Genomic DNA, 20279 nt, shown 5'->3' with positions numbered 1-20279 from the left:
AGCCACTGCATACAGTTCTCGCTCTTGTTGCGAGAGCCTGAGAACGGCGTGATGCGATCCAGCGGTCGGTGCGAGGCCATTTCAATCCTCGGTGTTGGGTCCACGTCGTTCAGCGTCGCTAGCTCATTCATCTGACGCATCAACTCGAGTTGAGGATCTTCCTCGTCGAATGTACGCACCAAAATGTCATCGTCACTGGACGAACCATCGCTGTCGACTTGACGACGTCCGGCACCACCTTTGGGAGCTCGCGCACCGCCCCGGCGACCGAACGAACCCTCGTTACTTGCGTAAATACGTTGCATACGGCTCTCCGAACGTGGCGTAACCATGTGCGAGTCTTGAAAGTACGGTGAAGCTTCGGTAGTGCCAAAGGCACCACGCTCAGCTCCACGCTTGGTCGGAGGAGTACGAACGAGTCGTTGGGGCGTCGGCGGCAATGGAATCTTGGACGGATCTTCATCTTGAATCATCGGTCGACTCACAGGTTGCTTTCCGGCATTGATGCCAACAGCGCCAAACGCCTTCCGAAGCTTCTTCTTCCATTTCTGGAGAGCAGCTCCGGCTTCATGTGGACTCCAATCTTGGAGCGACATCGTCGATGAAGCGTCGGATGCTGAGAAGTGTTTGACCTTTGCGGATCTGCTAGCGGGGCCAGCCAGGAACTGGTATCGGCAGCTGGGCAGATCCACCAGGAACAAGTGGCCAGATTTGCTGCGCAGTTTCCAGACCCAGTACTGTGGATTGGGAGTGTCGGTGGCACGACAATACTACCACGCTCGCCGCAGATCGGATGAATCCCCGCTAGAATCCCTACATCGACTAAATGTGGCCGGTCTACGGGCCAAGTTGAAGATTAAGGATGGGGGATCCAAGGTACTGCGGGAACACGTGGATCATTTCATCGAGACGTTGGGAGACGTGGATCTGGCCGACAGGCTGACCCTGTTACGACTTCCCGACGCAGACGAGCTTGAGGAAGTGCTGCGGGCGGTGGATCGCGCGAAACACCGCCAGAAGAAGGCGGCGGTCGGATCCGGCAAGTATCGCCAAAAGGCTCCGACGCCCACGGCCCCAGCTCGACGTGTCCACCAAGTCACGGCGCCTGACTCAGGAACTGAATCAGGATCCGACGGCTCGGACTCCGACCCTGAAGATTACCGTCGGGTCTGTCTCACTGCATCCAACGATAGAACGGCGAAGACAGGAGACAACTCGCGGTCGGGGGATACCGTACCCGGGGACCGTGGGATGTATAGATCCCGAGATCTCATGGACGGGACCGCACAAATCAGGTGTTCGCAGTGCGGATCCCGGAAGCACACGGAATCTGGATGTTGGAAACATCTGGTCTGTAAGAAGTGCGGCAAGAAAGGTCATCCTGGAGATCATTGCTTCTACGTGTGTCGTGGTTGTGGCGAGATTCACGACGTCGGCAAGTGTCCGATGGAGGAATTCTACAACCAGATCCGCCAGTGGTTTGATCCAGCCAAGCACAGAGGGATGTTGCCAGAAGTGGCCGAGAAGATGTTAAACTAGGACGCTCGCCGGGTTTGAATCCGGTACGAGCCGAGCGTTCTAGGTATTGCATTTATGCATTTGTGAACAAGACATCGCTAGATCCAGGTAGCAGGACCCTAGATCCAGTCGATAATACACGTGATCTACATGAAGTATCAGTTGCCAAGATCTCTAGTTTGCGCCAAGTGGATGAGTTTACCAGATCCGAAGTCTCTTCAACCCTGGATCTACAAAGGGGAGAGGCCCGTGGTTATTGGGAGATACGCCAACATGGTCGATAGTTTGAGCCTACCAAGGGTGAGGTCACTGCAGATCCACCAAAGGTCTGTCAGGTCACTGGATCCCGTGGATCTGAGGATGTTGGATCCATGGATCTGCTAACAGGGGAGTCCCGTGGATACTGGAAGTACCATGCCCCAGGAAAGTGGTTCAGACAAGCCAAGGTAGGGGGCAAGATCAACAATGAAAAAGCAATCCTACTCCTAGATAGTGGTGCCGAGGTGTCTATAGTGGACACCGCCTTTGCTCGTAAGGTCGGGTGCCAAGTGGATGGGAGTCGGATCCAAGATTGTGTTGGGATTGGTGAAGGCGTGTACCGTACGAACGGGAGAACGCGGATCAAGATCACGTTGGCAGGTTGTTTGGTGTACTGGTTTGACATTTGGGTTGGAGATCTCGCTGGTCAAGACGCCATCCTCGGGATGGATTTCATGGTACCAGCCGGAGTGAGGTTGGATTTAGCGGATGGGACACTTTGTTTTCCTGACGAGATGCGGATCCAGCTCAGCGGACGGCGACCGTTGTATGGAGCGAAGATGAGGATCATAAGGGCGGATAAGACAACCTGGATCGAGCCCGGGGAAACCTGGGAGCTGCCAGATCGGTTAAAGTGGGTGGAACATGAGAAACTGTGGGTCACTCGGGGCGAGAAATGGGTGCCTACCGTAATTCAGGGGCCAGGTCGATCACAATACCTCCAGGTCACGAACGTCAGCGATAAGAGACTATTACTGGACCATTATGAAGAGATCGGACGATGGTTGTGTGGTGTAGTGATTTCTCCGTAGTTGCGGATTATCGCCCGTCGACAAAGACGTGACACCGCCCAAGTTGTTCAAGCGACGAACCCTCGGTCAGGTGATGTACGGAGACGCCAAGGTGCAAGGGACTCGACGGCGTCACCTCCGAACGTTCAACGAGTATTGGATACGGGCATATGTCACTGAATCCAGGCTGTCCGTATTATTAATAATGGACTGGCCGGATTCGCATTCAGCGGACCATCTACGGTACGAACCCTCAGTGGCGGTTGGGATGAGTTCGCAGAAGACTCAGCGACCCTTAGAAGGCACTTTCACCGTCTGGGACAGGGCGCGGACCGTTAAAGATGCTCATGCGACGGTGCAGACGACGCTTGGCATGCAAGAAGATCCATAACGGATCATTGTTCACTTGATATTTGTATACTTGATTAGGACTTCTTATTAGGAATAGACCCGAAAGGGTAAGCTTAGATACAGAACAGAATTTCCACTCAAGCACACAGAGCGACGTCCGGCTTCAAGGTAAGCGTCAGGTCAAGCTTGTTTGAGTGTGTTATGCCTGTCGGTGAACTCGAAGCTCTGTAGCGAGGGTTCATCCGGCAAGGCCAAGAGACTTTGTGTATTGGCCGATTATTATCGGGAGGTTTTACGTGACGGCTTATTGTTGCCTATTTGCACGACTGGGAGTGCTTGAATTGCCTCCCTTTTATTTCTTCCAGCCGAGTGTTGAACACTAGGTGATCTCGTAAAAGGCTTACCCGTGCCTGGTACCCTTCCGCTGTTGGGACCACGAGGATTCAAAACGCCTGCTAGCTTTGCTCGTGCTAGTAGCGTGTTCTTATTTTACTGGTTGGCCTATATAAGTAGTTTACAAGGTCCAGTTTGTCCCGGTGCAAGGGCAGAACTGGGGTCTTCAGGTCCGCCCGAACGAACGTTTACTATCCTAGTAGACGTATTGTTGTGGGAACATCCTAACTACATCTGTAGCTAGAGTTCACGTGGGATTTCCAACACCACAACTGGTGCCGCGACCCGGGAACAGATTGTGACCATTGTGAACTGTTTGTATGGCCTTCCAGTTTACGAGCTACCAAGAGAAGAAGAACAAGAAAAAGACAAGAAATATGGCGAAAGGACAACCAACGGTACCAGTTACGCCTGCCAAGTCTGGTGGGGCTCGCAACGAGAGTTCAAGCCCGGCTGCGCGCTTTGCAACCGCCACCGAGCTTTCAGTGAGCTTCGACGACGAAGCGAACATCGGTCCTGACGCCCACGATTATGAAGATTACGAAGACAAGACGCCGGCTCCAGAGCCAGGCGCAGCGACGCCGGAGACGGCCACGCTATCATCGGGGCTGAGCGGGGCGACCAGGTCCCTTTCGAGGAACCTCGCCGACGAGCTCGATGATGTTGCGGGACCAGAACCAGCCTACGATGATTATGACGATGGGACCGAGGGTTCTAAACCTTCGGTGGCAAGTGCAAAGCATTCAGCACTGCTGAAGGCACCTCGCCCACCTATCAACGGTGATACACCAGCCGCCAAGCGCGTTTTCGACCGCGTACAAGCGCTGATGCAGAATGATGAGTGGATGCAGCTGTTCAAGCCCATCCCCAAGAAAAAAACCGACTGGCCTGCGCTTGCGCAGGAACTTCAATACCCAGTCAACTCGGTTTCGACTAGCCAAGTTGCCGAGGATTCAGTTTCGCTACTGTTGTCGCTGGGGTTCGAGAACGAGACGTACCGATCTCTCATGAGGGCCGACTTAACTTTGCTGATCCATGTTCTCGCTCGGTCCTCGTCTTGATCCGTGCCCGTGAACTCCTTCAGATCCGATATGGCTGAGATCCGTACCCTCTGGATCATGGACGATCCACCTGCCCCGGCTGTGGCTGTTGCTACCACTTCTGACGAAGTGGATGGGCCATCCAGATCATCTGGGTCGAGCTCATCATGGGAGTTGTCTCCCTTCACGGACTCCATCTCCACGTCTCGTACTCCATGTTCGTGGAGCACTTGCACTTGTGGCACGGGCGCTCTCATACCCTGTTCGGCCAGGAAACGACTCATCGCAGCTTCGAAGTGTCGCTGCAGGGTGCCCGAGGAAGTGTCGGAAGAGCCTGTGGCCGTCTGGTCCACTGGCGAGACCGGATCCGTGAGGCGATTACCTTCAGCCCGATCTGACGATAATCCCACTGGCTTCTTGCCGGATCTGGCTCGATCGTGGCTGGATTGTGTCAGATCACGCGTAGGGCCTACTGGATCCCGAGCCTTCGCGCTCACAGGGACTTCCTGTCCTCGGCTCCTCGCCCGCGCTTCCAGCATGGATGCCCCGGAGGGTCCTAAAGTCATGCGTCGTGGTTCGGACGACGTGTCTGACTCATCCTCAGCGGCGGATTCGTAGTTCGAGGATGCAGCTTGGCTGACCCTCGGCGACGACACCGGATCCATAGTGCGCGACCTTTCTCCGGTGATGGACTTAACTCTGGCAAAGAGGTCCCGCGTCGCGGATACTATCAGATCCAGGTCTAGCTCGAAGATATCCTCTGCGTCGAACAATTCAGCTACGATGCCTGACTCCGTAAGCAAACGTAATAGATCCTTGACTGCCACCAACTTGTTCGCCGTTTTCGTTGGTGCTCTCACCGGTTCTCTTGGATCTTCGATCTGTCGTGGATTCAGGATCTGCATGACAGGATCTTGATGCAGGAAGTTGCGTAAAGCTTGGTGGCGATACACAAACTCGAGATCCTTGTCTGACCAGCCTGACCTGGATCCAGCTTGGTCTTCTTCCGACTCTGGAGCTTGCATCTTCTTCCGCGTAGTCTTACTCGTTTTCGTCTTCTTTCTCGTTTCTTCGACTAGCGGGGTTGGGTTTAGGTACAGTGTTGGCTTAACCGGTGAATCTGCAAATGCATACCGTTTCGCCTTCACTTTTCCTTGTTTTGTTAGCGGATCTTGACTTGCGTCAAGATCCGCAGGGGTCCCCGAGGGGACCTGGGGAGGATAGAGAGGTTTTTCTTCTAGATCCGGATCCGGATCCACCTCTCTTCCGTCGACAGAGTTCCTCCCAAAACTCCATCGATCCGCGGGTCTTGTTTCATTCAGCAGCGTCTTCGTCGATCCGACTTCCGACGACGCCTCTTCCCCTGGCTCAATCTTCACTTGAGCATCTTCTTGGGACTCACGGTGACATCCCGAGTCACCAAAGGATCCGGGCACGCGCACCATTGTGGTGTAGCGGGATCAGCAAAATCTGCGAGATTGCCAGATCCAACTTACCAACTGCGCCCAGACACCGACTAACGGAGGGGGTCCCCCGATGATCCGTGTTCTGCTGAACTTTCCTCACCTTGTGTACCCGTCGGTAGGGCGGGATCTTGCTCTCTCGGTAACTTCCGAAGAGTTCAAGTGGTGAAGCTTGAGTGTCTTGGCGAGACGTGGGGATGGGGTGGAGCAGCAGTGGAAAATCTTCACTCTGCGTCCGTGGATGGTTCCGAATCCTAAGCGAATATTCGAGCTTATGGATCCGGGGCCTAGATCGTGGATCTGGCCGTAGGGTTGCCTTGCGGGTGTGTTCCCTTGCCTTTGTAGTTTCCTTTGCGTCGTACTTGCCGCCTCCTGTGACGGGATCTTGAGAGTTGAGAACCTCTAGGGTGTAACCGACCAAGTAGTAAATTCGGTTAACCTATCGGATCTGCACAAGTAAAGGAAAAGCTCACTAGGTTGTAGGATCTGGCCAATGTATTATCCAGTTATCACTACCAACACTAGATTCGCAATTCCCAACCTTCTCTTAGCTCGTACGGCCAATGTAGTTCCGGTTCTTGAGGGCAGGAAGGCACTTGCGTGCTACTGTGCAAATTGAGGTCTGTATTGATATTTAAGCCTATACCTGCCTGGATTTCTACCTTCTATGTCTTTCATCTGCTAAATCCCTTACCAGGCTCGGCTGCATGTCCCTTCTTCCCTTGACCCATCATCCCAGCTGTGTTATCTTCAGATCCACCGGATCCATGACGTAATCATCATGGTCACCCTATTATGGGTACACTCATCCGGATCCAGGTCGCTTGGATCCACCTCACTGTAATTGTACACTCGCCGTGGATCCGAGCTCTCCAATCATCCAACATCATCTTGCAACCGTCTGTGATCTCCATTGTCCCACGAAAGTTCGAGATCCACTGCATCCATCATCCCTATACCCTGGATCCAGGTCCCTCAAGGCGGGATCCTCCCTCCATGGATCCGAACTCGGAAGTATGGGATCCGGGGTACCTCGCGGTGGATCTTGACTCCTCATTAGCCGTGGCTACTAGATCCATCTTCAGAGGGCACCGACCATTCTTCCTTCATAAGATCCACACCCGATCCACTCTTGTATAGTATATATATCCCATATCCATTTAAGTGAATCCAGGTAAGGGTGGATCCGAGGTAAGTCTTGGTGGATCTTGCCTTCTCGTACATCGCTCATACCAGATCCATCGTCATTCCATACGGGGTGCCGCTCGTCATGGCTAATCCACCACCGGCAACTTGCATCCGTGCCACCAACCCAAATCCTCTCTAATCACTTGAAATTGTCACTGATTCGGGATAGTGACCCCGCGTCAGGCCCATTCTCTTATTTCTGAGAAAGCACTTCACCACACTAAGAGCACTGTTGGATGGCGCTGGGCTTCGAGTGTCAGCACTTCGATTCCAACCACCCCAGCACATCAATACTATATATGGGGTGGTAAATTTCATGTGCTACCAAGAAAATTTACTTTCCCTAGTATTAATCCTCTGGGGGCCTGGATGCTGTGGTGGTTTGGTAATCCCAGACTCAAATACCCTCCTTACAAAGGGATTGCAGCTGAAGACCTGGATACCAAACAAAAGAAATCAACTCTATCGGAATGGTCAATACTCATGCGGTATAATTATCAATGGGATTTAAGAAACAACCGTGCACCAATGCCAAAAATTACTGATGAAGCGCACGCTATTGATCTGTTCAAAATGGGGTACAAGACACTTCAGTTAAAGCCAAGCAGACGGAAGCGTAGAATTGAACAACTCAAGCTCACCGCTGTACTAAACTCGTCCGACAGAGAGATCGAGAGCATGAACAGTCAAACATCGAGCAACCTTCAAAACGTCAAAAAGGTAGCACCACCGACAGCACCGACAGAAGTAAACCCAATAATGGTGAACCTTGACTTCCAATGAGGCTGCAAAGAAGCATTTCAGTGATGACAACAAGGCAGTTAGCCTACAATATCATAATTCGAAGTTTACCTTCAGTATCTCATGCACAGAGCGTCGATGCCTGGCGAGGCTTGTACGTGATGATCGTGTCTGGATTCCTCGGGTATTACCCTGGCGATGGCACATGGTGTCACATCTGTCACCATTGTCCAGTGCCATCGAAACAAGTACATGATCGTGACGATCTTTACGCAGAATTTGTCCCTGTAGCACTATTAGGCATACCCAGAAACTGTTAGGACATCGTGATATGTTTTCCTGGCTTCAGCATGATCTAATCGCTCAAGATGCCACTACATGAGCGATGGTCGCTCCTCGGCTACGCCGAGTGGTGACCATTGTGATGAAGGAAGTAGTCGTAACAACAGTAAGTTGCAGGGACTGAAAGTCCAGCAGGGGAGAAAACCGAGTGCTGCTGCTTGCTCTTGACGGCGCAAGTTGTCGAGTGTGTAGCAGCACACGGAAAAACCCCGGTAACATATATTGGTAGGATTAGCAGTAGGATGGGGCTGGCGGCTCGCCAGCAAATGGTTCGGTCGAAGTCCGCTTCTGGACGCGAGCATCGCGTCCTTGGAGGCACCTGAGCCTCAGGCTTTGAGCTGACGCAGTCCTTGGCTCTTACGTCAGAGTCAACTCCCACTGATCTAGTCGAGCGCAGCTCAACATGATCACCTTGTAGAGCTCACCACGATGTCCTTGGCATCTTCTAGCTGCGCTGTAGCACGACGCTTCGTCCTTGGTAGCGCTCTTCCTCCTTCTTGTCATTCGCATGCATGAACTGGTAGTAGTAGCTTGCATTCACGCATGGCGATGATGTTTGGCTCCCACTGAATGAGCTGAGCCTTGCTGACGGTCGATGCGCAGCACCTTCATCCCATCACGGCAATGTTCGAACTTGTCCTTCGGCAATGGCTTCGTCATCGCGTCGGCGATCATGTCGTCGGTGCCAACATGGCGAATCCGTAGCTGCTCGTCCTCCACGAGGTGGCGCACCAAGTGGAACTTGTTCATAATGTGCTTGTTCTTGCTGTGCTTGCCAGGCTTGGCAGTCAGATAGATGCACGACTTGTTATCGCCGATAATCTCCGGAGTCGCGAGCTCCCAGCATAGTTCTTCACAGAGTCCACGTAGCCACTGTAGATCGCTAGTGCCTTCATTCATGGCAATATACTCTGCTTCCGTTGTGCTCTGTGCGTTAATCTCTTGCTTTCTTGATCCGTACGAAACCACGTTACCATTGACGAACGTCACGAACCCGCTAACACTCTTTCGGTCATCAGGGTCATTAGCGTAGTCAGCATCGGTGTAACACGTCAGCTTGACGTCGTTCCTAATAACAATGTCCATCACTAAGCCGTGGTCTTGAGTACCACTCAGGTAGCGTAGCACCCTCTTCCCCATAGCGTAGTGTGTGTGGTCGAAGCAGGACAGGTACTTGCTGAGATTACGCACAGCTTGCGCAATGTCCGGCCTTGAGGCTGAGACCAGATATTGTAGTGCACCAACGAGCTCTCGGTACGGGGGCGGGGAGTCATCTTTCGCATCTGTGACCACCTCAGCGCGCAGCGCTTCCGGTGTTGCAACCGCGTTGCAACCCTCCATGTGAAATCGCTTTAGCACCTCCGTAATATGTTGCCGCTGGCAAAATACCGCATGTCGACGCTCGCTGTCGATCAGTATCTCCACGCCTAGTAGATACTTGACTGGTCCGAGAGATGTGAGTTCATACTCCTCACTGAGTTGCTTAGCAACCTTAGCGCAAAGGTCACTAGGGCCAAGGAGCAGTAGGTCGTCGACGTACACCGTGAGCAGCATGGTGACTTCTCCTCCCACTTTCCTGGCGTAGAGTCCGTAGTCAGAGTCGAGGCGCTCGAGTCCGATCTTCGTCAGGAACTTGTGCAATGTCTTGTTCCAAACGCGAGGCGCTTGCTTTAGCCCATACAAACTCTTCTGTAGCTTGCATACGTAGCGCGTAGAGTCTTCTCCGAAGCCTGGAGGCTGCTCCATGTAGACCTCCTCGTCGAGATCACCGTACAAGAACGCGGTCTTGACGTCGAACTGCAAGATGGCCCATCCGCGTTGCAGCGCGTATACGATCACGCATCTGATCGTCTCAAATCTGATAACAGGTGCGTATGTTTCACTGTAGTCGATGCCCATGCGTTGTAGAAAGCCTCTGATCACTAGTCGAGCTTTATATCGCTTAATCCGGCCCGTAGAGTCTCTCTTGAGCGCGTACACCCACTTGCACGAAATGACACGCTTGCCCTTGGCCTCCGTGCGTCGCACGAGCACCCAAGTTTCGTGCTGCTGCTGTGAGTCCATCTCAACTTGCATCGCTGCTTTCCACTCCTTCCACTTCTTTGACCTTGCCGCATGCTTGTGACTAATGGGGATCTGCACATCCTCGACGTTCTGCTTCGTCACATTCGTCACTACGTAGTCCTTGAGTCGGGCGGATGGTTGTCGCTTCCGCTTCGGTCGCGAAGTAGCTGCACTGTCGTCTGGCGACGACTTCTGCGTCGTGCATGGCTCCCAGTTCTCGTCTTCGTGAGCATCACGTCGACTGTCCTTGGCCTTCGAGGCTCCCACTCGATTTGCACATGCTTTCGCCTTATTCTTGCCCTTTGTGTTCTTCCGCTTGGAACCTCCCACTGAAGCTGCTGGCTTCTTAGCGTCCTCGCTTGGTAGCTGTGGGTCATCACTTCGAGTCGCAGACTCGGCTTCAACTTCAACACCTTGGTCATGGCTCTCACCAGCAGTGGCCAGCTTCGCCATCTCCGCTGCTCGCCTTTCTGCAAGCTCTGCAGGAAGCTGCAGGTACGTAGACATTGTCGTCCGGATCGGCACGATCGGGATCTCCGCAGGTAAGTCGTAGTCTCCGTAAGCGTAGGTGTTTGCAAGAAGTTGCTCAATATACACAGTGTTTACCGTGTACTTCTCATGTGCCTTCATGTTTCCATCTCTGCACGTCGTCACTGATCCTGTGCGCAGGTTCAGCAGCTTATAGCCCTTGGTCTTCTCGCTGTAGCCAAGTAGTAAGCACATCTGCGTCCTTGGAGTGAGCTTCTCCTTTCTCTGCCGAGAATCATCAGGGATGTGCGCGTGCACCAAGCACCCCCACGTGCGCAGCACGCTGAGGTCTGGCCGCTCTCCGTACAGGGCCTCGTACGGGGACTGCTGGTCCTTCAACACCGGCGTCGGCGTCTTGTTGAGCGTCTCAATTGCATGTAGGAAGGCTTCTCCCCATAATGAAACAGGCATTTGCGTAGCTTGTAACATAGATCTGACCTGCCGCATGGCGGTCTGGTTCGTGCGCTCCACGATAGCGTTCTCCTGCGGGCTGTAGGGATTGGATGAACGCGTGTCGATGCCGAGGTCCTTGCAGAAGGTCTCGAGCTGCATGTTGACGAACTCGCCACCACCATCGGAGAACAGCGTCTTGATGGTCGCCTTCGGGAACTGGTTCTGGATCCAGCGAATCTGCTTCTGAATCAGCTCCGTGGCTTCGTCTTTGTAGGCTAATAGATATCCCCACTTGTATCTCGTAGCTTCGTCGATAATCAATAGAAACTGGTTTGATTTCGATATTGTATCCACTCCAACACTGCATAGGTCGACACAAAGCTTGTGCAAGGGCTTTGCAGAGCGAGACGGCTTGCGCTTGTAGCTCATGCGCTTCGTCTTTGACTCTAAGCATGGAATGCATTCATAGAGAGCAAAATTCTTCGACTGCATGTTGATGCCAAAGTTATAGGTTCCTGCCATAGTCTTGATAGTCTCCATGTTAACGTGGCCCATGCGGTTGTGCAGCAACGTCATGGGGTTCTCAGCTTCACTGGCTTTGACGCTCATCACGTTCTTGCTCTGACGTGGCGTCCACATGCGGTACATCCCGCGGATGTACTTGAAGCGCAGCTTCAATGTGTCCTTGACCAGCCACGTAGTCTTCTGATCATGCGAGACGCGCACCTTGAAGTTTCCTTTGAATTGCATGTAGGTCTGCGAGATCAGGTTGTAGGCAGCCGACTTGGCGTAGCTCACGTCATCAAGGAGGCGCTCCTCGATCTTGCCCGTGTGCTCGTTCAGCACTTGCATAAGCACTGTGCCTACAGTTGCGCGCTCGGTTGTGCCGTTGCCGAAGACTAGTTCTGCAACTGAGTCTTCGTGTAGCTCCGTAAACAAGGTAAGGTCGCTCGAGACGTTGGTCTGCGCGCCGCTATCCAACACCCACTCCACCATGTCCTGGTCCTTGTCCTTGTCCTTGTAGTTGAAGTTGTCACGCACCGCGAGTACATGCTCTTGTCCTTCAGCTTGAGTCGGTGCAGCCGACTTGGCTGTCTTCACAGTAACCACATCGATCATCCTGCGCGGCGGGTTGCTCGAGTTGTTGTTGTTGTTATTGTTGCCACGCTGGCGGCACTCAGGATCGCCACTCCAATGTCCTTGCTTTCCGCACGTGTTGCACTTCGTCTTCGCCTTTCGCTTGGCGATGTCATCCCTCGCACTGGATGAGCTCTTGCTCTTCTGCCGCTTGTTCCGCCCACGCGGCGATATGCTGCGGCTGCGACGATTGTTGCGGTTGTTGTTGCCTCGTGCTTGGCTGCTGCTCGAGTTTCGACGTCCTCTTCCGTCGTTGTGTCCGTCGCCACGGCCACCAACAAATGCAACATCTCGCTGGACGGCACGTCCACCTCCACCACGTCCTTGCTGTAGTTCAGTCTCTTGGCGTGAGTGGTCAGCGAGTCGAAGGCGCTCGATCGCTTGCTCCCACGTAATGGACTCATCACGTCCAATACGTACTTCATGCTCGTTTACCACCGCTGGGTACACACCCACTGTATTCGACAATAGGATAGAGACGGCTTCCTGCTCAGGCAGCTGCTTGTTCGCGCGGCGAAGTCTCTGTTGGTAGTCGTCGATGTCACGAATGTAATCGTCAAGTCGTTCGTCACGTTGTGGGCGACGATTCAGCATATCTCGCTTGAGAAATACGCTGTTTACTCCAGGATGGTTATTAAAGTGATCTTCCAGTGTACGCCACAGTAGGATAGGATCAGCACGTTGAATAACACTTGTAAATCGCATCTGTAGCTCTTGACTAAGTCCCATCGTAAGTTCACGTTGAGCAACACGCAGTCGTTGCTTGAAACAGCCGCGCTGTCCTTCGTTACGTTGGTCTGCCATCGTTTCGCGCTCCATGATGGGGTCCAAGAGGTGTGCGACGTCGAGAATGGAGCAAATCTCGACGCGCCACGTCTAATAGTTGGTATCGGTAAGACTTGCGTTCAACTGCACGTGTCCGCTCTGGTTCATGCACCGCGTGCATCTGTGGTCTCCAACCATGGGTTCGTCCGTAGCGGAGTCGGTCCCGGCCTCGGTCTGGACTGGCTGCGCTGCAGCCTCGGACGTTCTTGGGTTTCTTGGCGGCTCGCTCTGACGCGTGCTGGCGTCGGCGGTAAGTTCCTCTGTGCTTGGGTTTCCTCGGCGGGGCCCGTACGGCGTCGGCACTCGCTGCGGTTGTGCTCGAGCCGCTGAGAATTCTTGAATGAGCTGCCTTTGTGGGCGTCGGGTGGATGCTTCCACTGGAATGTTCTGCACTTGCTGCTGATTGGTCAGTGTAGTCATAACGGTACCAAATTGGGCCAATAAGAGCTCGAGTTGTTGCTCAACTCGGGTTGATGACGCTTGTGACGTCGCATGTGTCTCGTTTGACGTTGTCTCGTCTGCTCTTGCAGGCAACTGCAACTCGTCGGACGCGCGCGAGCTCTGCGTACTCCGGACTGGGCTTCCAGCTCTCCTACTTGGGCTCATAACCTGAGTGATGGTCGCTCCTCGGCTACGCCGAGTGGTGACCATTGTGATGAAGGAAGTAGTCGTAACAACAGTAAGTTGCAGGGACTGAAAGTCCAGCAGGGGAGAAAACCGAGTGCTGCTGCTTGCTCTTGACGGCGCAAGTTGTCGAGTGTGTAGCAGCACACGGAAAAACCCCGGTAACATATATTGGTAGGATTAGCAGTAGGATGGGGCTGGCGGCTCGCCAGCCAATGGTCCGTCGAAGTCCGGCTTCTGGACGCGAGCATCGCGTCCTGGAGGCACCTGAGCCTCAGGTTTGAGCTGGACGCAGTCCTGGCTCTTCCTCCACACTTCACACTACAGACCTGCTTGTCGAATGAACGCTCAGGAAGGTCGCGGTGCTGCATCACGGTGCTTTATATGATGTGAAGGACGGCTGAGCGCTCACGTACACCGTATTCCCCGGTAGACGCAAGCTCAAAGGAGCAACTTGAACATTGTACTGTGGTAATTAAATTCATTATCAACCAATCACGGGGAGATATTGAATCATCCGCCAGGTCATCTTACGTTTTCTCAAGTCAATTCAGTTCTTAAAAAACTGGGTTTTTTGTCGGGCACAATCATTTCGATATACTGATATTATACTCAGTATGCTTCTTCAAGAAGTATTAATACTTCTTAGTACTTCGATAGATTTACCAGCATACCGGTATTGCACCCATCTAAGATGAATCGCATTTTCGGCAAGAAGAAGCTCGAGGCGCCGCCCATTAATATCTCCGATGTGGGGGGTAAGGTGGACGCCCGGGTCACCGACTTAGACATGAAGGTGCGTGGCTGTTGCCCTGGTTACACGGTTGCACAGGAGACACAGTGAACACTGGCTGATTTGGTGACGCAGGTCGAGAAGCTGGACCAGGAGCTCCGCAAGTATCGCGAGCAGATGAAGAAGACACGGGGCCCAGCAGTAAATTCAATCAAGCAGCGAGCTATGCAGACACTCAAGCGTAAGAAGATGTTCGAAGCACAGCGCGGCAAGCTGCAAGCTCAATCTTTTAATATTGATCAGGTACATGGACGAGTAACTTGTGGAACACAGGCAATACTGGGTTATTAAAAATAGCCTCTGATTTTGTCATGCTTGTTATTGATTCACAGGCAGTATTCGCCATCGATACATCAAGGGACACGATATCTACGGTGGCTGCCATGAAGAGTGCGGCAGTGCAGCTGAAGGCAGAGACCCAGAAAGTCGACATTTCAGAGCTTGAGGCGGGTTGAAGAGGATACATAGCTTTCTGTTGGATTTTCTCACATAGTTTTTGTGTTTTGATCAATTCAGGATGTACAAGACGACATGGCCGACCTCATGGAGGACATGGACGAAATTCAAGAGATAATAGGCCGCTCGTACGGGTACGTATACAACGCGGGTTTTCTACGACGAAGTTTTATCTAACAATAGTCACTTCGTCCTCCAGGATCGGTGATGATATCGATGAAGATGAACTTGAAGCGGAACTGGAAGGGCTGGAAGAAGAGTGGGCTGAGGAGGAGGCACTTGGAGAGGATGCAGAAGCAGCGCCAACCTACCTTGCGCCGACGCACCACGAGTTGCCTCATGCGCCGTCGGGTACGATAGACACCGGCAGGACGGCTCGCGCCACCGACGAATTCGGCCTGCCGGTGGCATCGTCGTAGCGCTGGTTTCTGGCTTACAAGTTAACGATTGCAGTCGCACAAAAACAACGAATATCCTGTCGAGTAATACTGTAGTATGATCTGGCCCAGATTCTGGGAGCCACGCACTTTGTAGCGACGTCCGTCGCGTCACGCGATTGGACAGCCAATCGTTTCTTGGTATCAAATATGGAAGGGGTAGAGTGTCTTGAGCAGGGTATGAGCTGTAGCGGCAAGACTTGCCATTAGTTCTGTAAACCCAAACGAGTTCATAAATACTATTTCTTACAATCTCTACAGGTTTTATTTCATTTCGAGGTTTTATTCATTCCGAGGTTTTATCGTGCCACGCATTGTGCTCGCCTCACTTCGGTATTGGTGGTTTTGCGCACAGCTTCTTCGTAAGAGCAACAAACTACCGCAACCATGGCTCGTGAGAAGAAGGAACCACGTGTGAAGAGAGAGCGGAAGGGAAAAAAAGAGTCGCGCAAGAAGGCGGCTGAGGAGAAGAAGGCCGCCGAGAAGGCTGAGGCGCTCGAGAACATGTCACAAGCTGACCGCCTCGCTGAGGAAGGCATCATCGCAACTTGCTCGCACAACGTTCGCTCTGTTCACAAAAACTTTAAGGACATTAACGTGCTCAACTTCAGCATCACTTACTTCGGTAAGGTACTCATGGAGGAGTGCGACATTTCGCTAAACTACGGTCGCCGCTACGGACTCATCGGCCGCAACGGTTCTGGTAAGTCCACCTTTATGAATGTGCTTGGCGCGCGTGGAATCCCCATCCCGGAGAGCATCGACATATATCATCTGAAGCACGAGATTGAAGCCAGCGACATGACAGCACTCGAGGCGGTACTGTCCGTCGACAAGGAGCGTAACAAGCTCCAGGCCGAGGCTGACGAGCTCTCGGAGCAGATGACCGACGATTCTCTAAGCGAGGAAGACAGCGAGGCTATCTCGGACCGCCTCACGGATCTGTACGAGCGTCTCGACGACATGGATGCCGCCACTGCCGAGGTCCGTGCTCGCCAGATCCTTGCTGGTCTGACGTTTTCGGACGCCATGATGAACAAGAAGACCAAGGAATTTTCTGGTGGTTGGCGGATGCGTATTGCGCTGGCTCGTGCTCTGTTCATTCAACCGACGCTGCTGCTCCTCGATGAGCCAACCAATCACTTGGACATGGAGGCCGTCGTCTGGCTTGAAGACTATTTGTCCAAGTGGAAGAAGATTCTGCTCATGATTTCGCACTCGCAGGAGTTCATGAACGAGGTCTGCACGAATATCATTGACCTTACCAACAAAAAGCTCGAGTACTACGCTGGTAACTACGACACGTACGTGCGTACGAAAGCCGAGAAGGAGGAGAACCAGATGAAGCGTTACAACTGGGAGCAAGACCAGATCAAGCACATGAAGGAGTACATTGCCAAGTTTGGTCACGGTTCCGCCAAACTCGCCCGTCAAGCCCAGAGTAAGGAGAAGACGCTGGCCAAGATGGTGCGTGATGGTCTTACGGAGAAGGTCGAGAAGGAGTCGATTGGCGACTTCAAGTTTCCCAACCCAGAACCGCTGCCACCTCCGGTGCTTATGTTTCAGAATGTGGCGTTCGGTTACCCGAACTGCCCTCTGCTGTACTCTGGCGTCGAGATGGGTCTGGATTTGGACTCGCGTGTCGCCCTTGTTGGTGCAAACGGTACGGGTAAGACCACGCTGCTAAAGTTGATCACAGGAGACCTGGTGCCTGTTGCAGGCAACGTCCGACCACACAGCAAGCTGCGTATTGCTCGTTTCAGCCAGCACTTCGTCGATGTGCTGGATCTGTCTAAGACACCACTCGAGTATTTCCGCTCGCTTTTCCAGACCAAGTCGGTTGAGGAGGTGCGAAGCTACTTGGGCCGATACGGCATCACTGGGTGAGGTGCAGACACAAATTATGGGCCAGTTGTCTGACGGTCAGAAGAGTCGTGTCGTGTTCGCTTATATGGCGCAGCAGAACGCTCACATGCTGCTGCTTGATGAGCCTACGAACCACTTGGACATGGAGTCAATCGATGCCCTGGCTCGTGCCATTAACAACTTCAGTGGTGGAATGTTGCTGGTTAGCCACGACATGCGATTGATTTCCCAGGTTGCCAAGGAGATTTGGCTGGTGGAAAACCAGTCTATTAAGGTGTACCAGGGTGAGATTTCCGACTTTAAGATGCGCGTGCGTAAGCAGCTTAAGCTGGCGGACAAGGAGCCCGCCATGCCTGCCGACGAGTAATGCTCCCACCAGTTGCTCGCTCATTAGATATTAATACTTGCTATTAATACATGTAGAACTGCCGTGGCGAAATCCCGAACCACTAAGGCCCTTGTTCAGGTAGAGAACTCTACCTGAACAAGTTGTCGAACGGTGTCCTGTGCTTCAGAATGGGTTAGGGCTCTCTGCTTGCGCTTGCAGCTGGTCCAACAGCTATTGACTGCAATTCCCCGCCAGAAGTACACTACACTCCGCGCCAGGTTAAATCGACCACCCATATTTATGGCTGTAGCTCAGTCAATTTTACGAGTTTGGGCACCACGGCTCGGATGAACTCAGTGAAACGGGCGAACAGTTTCACCTCGTGAATACGCGCTCATGTGGTTTTTGACTTCCCCGCCCTTTGACTTAAACGGGTTGAAGGAAAGAGAATAGTAACTTACCCGGGAGAAACGAACTTACACTTTGTTTTAAGTAGCTTTTATTGGCTGTTAAAGGAACAGTACTTACGTTCGCCTTAGGTACGCGCTTTTCGCGGAGAGTCACATTCGCTGTACCGGCCTTCAGCAGAATGCTGAATCCAGACTTTTGTATAGTGCCACACAACGAGCAGACTGGCGTAGCTGCGCAGCCAGCAGGAGCACGTGCTGAAGCAAATCAAGTTGGTAAGGGAAATCATCAATTTAGGGCCGCCCTGAAAGAAAGTCACATAACTCGGCAACTATTTGCACAGGGACACGAAGCGAGACAGTGTCCGAAAACTTGTAATCTTAATTTTTTTATCGTATTTTTTGCGGCCAATGACCAATAGCATTGATCGTTCAGGACACGGCAGCAGAAATTTTTGTCGTATCAGTTCAGGGCCGCATTTAACCTTAACTTCAGTATTAAAATGTTCAGCTGGTGAAAATTTCAAAGCCCATTCAAGCATAGGGTTAGATCATTCTTTCTTTTTATGTTTTTGTGTCTTGATAAAATTATGGAGGATACATAATTATGCAAGAATAATCAAACGTCTGTCATTACCAAAACAAAATCAGAAACGTCAAGTGCTGACAGCTCAGTCGTTTAGACGGCTAGCTTATTGAGGGCCCATTATGGGAGCAGGGTGTCGCGGGTTCGAGTCTACTCGTTGCCGTTAATTCTCCGCACTGAAAGGCAAGTTATCAATTCTAAAACATAGTGTAAAGATTGCAACTAACCTTTTTGTTGATTAGCTACACTACGACGGAATTGACAATATGTAGGGCTGCGCTCGTCTCTTGAGGGACTCCATCGCCTTTGCCTTCGGTGGCGACTGCAGATTTCCTGCGCGACTTAGTACGTGTTCTGCTGCTGGTGGCCCAAGCCATATTTGCAGGCTTTATTGCGTTGGGTTTGTCAATCGAATAACAGCCCTCATCGTCCTCGTCAACAACCTCCTTTATCAGATTGCAGAGTTTCACTTTTAGTGTCGCATTAACTGCAATTTCCAGAGGCTGCAATAGGTGGGTGGCGTTGGGCGGAAGCATGTCCTCTCAAGTATCTTGGTTTGCGCCGCGACCTCAGGAACCGGAGCTGAACAAAAAATGGCGCCAAGAGCTCACCCCTTTTGCATATTAAATTTTTAAAGGTATTCGTACTTAGCTTATTATAACCAATAGTTTCCAAGTTCAATGGAGTACTGTATATGATTGGCAGTAACTTATGCGGCCCTAAACTGGTTCGCGGCCCTAAACTGATGATTCCCTTATGATGGAACCCATAATTTGGCGATACCGGGCCGTCGCAGTGAATGAAAGCAGATGAAAGGTTAATGGTTCAGGAAGAAGTGGTAGCAATGCAGAGCATTATTCAGAGAGATAATTTGGAGAACGAGCGAAGGTGACGCCTTGACGAGCAAGGCCTCGTGCTGGACATGCGCTCTCAGCAGTTACTCAGCTACACACACGAGCACGTTGAAAAAGTCGAGCAGAGTCCGAGCGGCGTCTCGCAGAGCAAATTCAGAACGGAAGCATGCCTTTACACAGCCGTATTCAAGATGATGTTGTGGGGAAGACACAAAACCTCGCACTTCAAAGACACGAACAACTTAGTGCTGACAGGGAGCGAGAAGCTGCAGAAATGGAGACGCGGCTTTCACACCAGTCAGCACAGTGGGAGCACGCAGTGGAGATGGTAGAGCAGCGCGGTCGAGAGGACGTTCGCCGGGTAGCATCCAAGACTTTGCTGTCTACGGTGCGGCGCTGTACCAGCTGAAGGATGAAGACTTTGTTGCTGAAAGCGGGATTTTAGTGGCACGTCGTTCCTTCGAGAAATTGAAAGCGAGTGTTGCACATGCACCCATCCTCAGGCACTTCGATCGGTCGAACGAGGTTCATGTCATGCTCTTTGCGAATGAATGGGCGGTGAGCACAACGCTTATACCAGAACACGAAGGCAAGTTACACCCCGTACGAATCCTCGGCCGTGTGCTCAAGGAATCCTAGATGAACTACCATCCAGCCGAGAAAGAAGCTCTGGCGTTACTATTGCTGTTGAAGATCTGCTACGTCCAGCTGGTAGGAAAGACGCTACCGGTCTATACACGATTATCGACGTTGGAGTGGGTGCATAAATCGAAGTCTCTCTTCGGACGTGCGGTCGAGTTCGCAGTGCTGCTTTCGCAGTGGCACTTGAACGTACATCACGTGGAGGAGATATATGTCGCCTTCGTGCATCCTGCATCACGAGTTTTGGCGACCTA

At 52.3% G+C, this 20279-nt stretch overlaps 2 protein-coding genes across 2 annotated transcripts; both read left to right on the top strand.

The window, feature by feature from the left end:
* Window positions 1–14337: 14337 nt before the first annotated feature.
* PITG_01499 (charged multivesicular body protein 5, putative) lies at window positions 14338–15391 on the top strand (the record flags this gene model as incomplete). Its single annotated transcript, XM_002908114.1, has 5 exons — window positions 14338–14452; window positions 14525–14692; window positions 14782–14899; window positions 14976–15039; window positions 15105–15391. 5 exons carry the CDS (start codon window positions 14351–14353, stop codon window positions 15322–15324), a joined length of 672 nt encoding a protein of 223 aa, XP_002908160.1.
* Window positions 15392–15680: 289 nt separating this feature from the next.
* On the top strand, window positions 15681–17575 carry PITG_01498 (ATP-binding cassette sub-family F member 2; the record flags this gene model as incomplete). Its single annotated transcript, XM_002908113.1, has 2 exons — window positions 15681–17181; window positions 17231–17575. 2 exons carry the CDS (start codon window positions 15730–15732, stop codon window positions 17573–17575), a joined length of 1797 nt encoding a protein of 598 aa, XP_002908159.1.
* Window positions 17576–20279: the final 2704 nt, after the last annotated feature.

Source organism: Phytophthora infestans, genomic scaffold (genome assembly GCF_000142945.1).
Source record: "Phytophthora infestans T30-4 supercont1.2 genomic scaffold, whole genome shotgun sequence".
NCBI classification, from domain to species: domain Eukaryota; phylum Oomycota; class Peronosporomycetes; order Peronosporales; family Peronosporaceae; genus Phytophthora; species Phytophthora infestans.
Note: the sequence above shows the minus strand (reverse complement) of the source record. Positions and strands in the feature narration are given on the sequence as shown.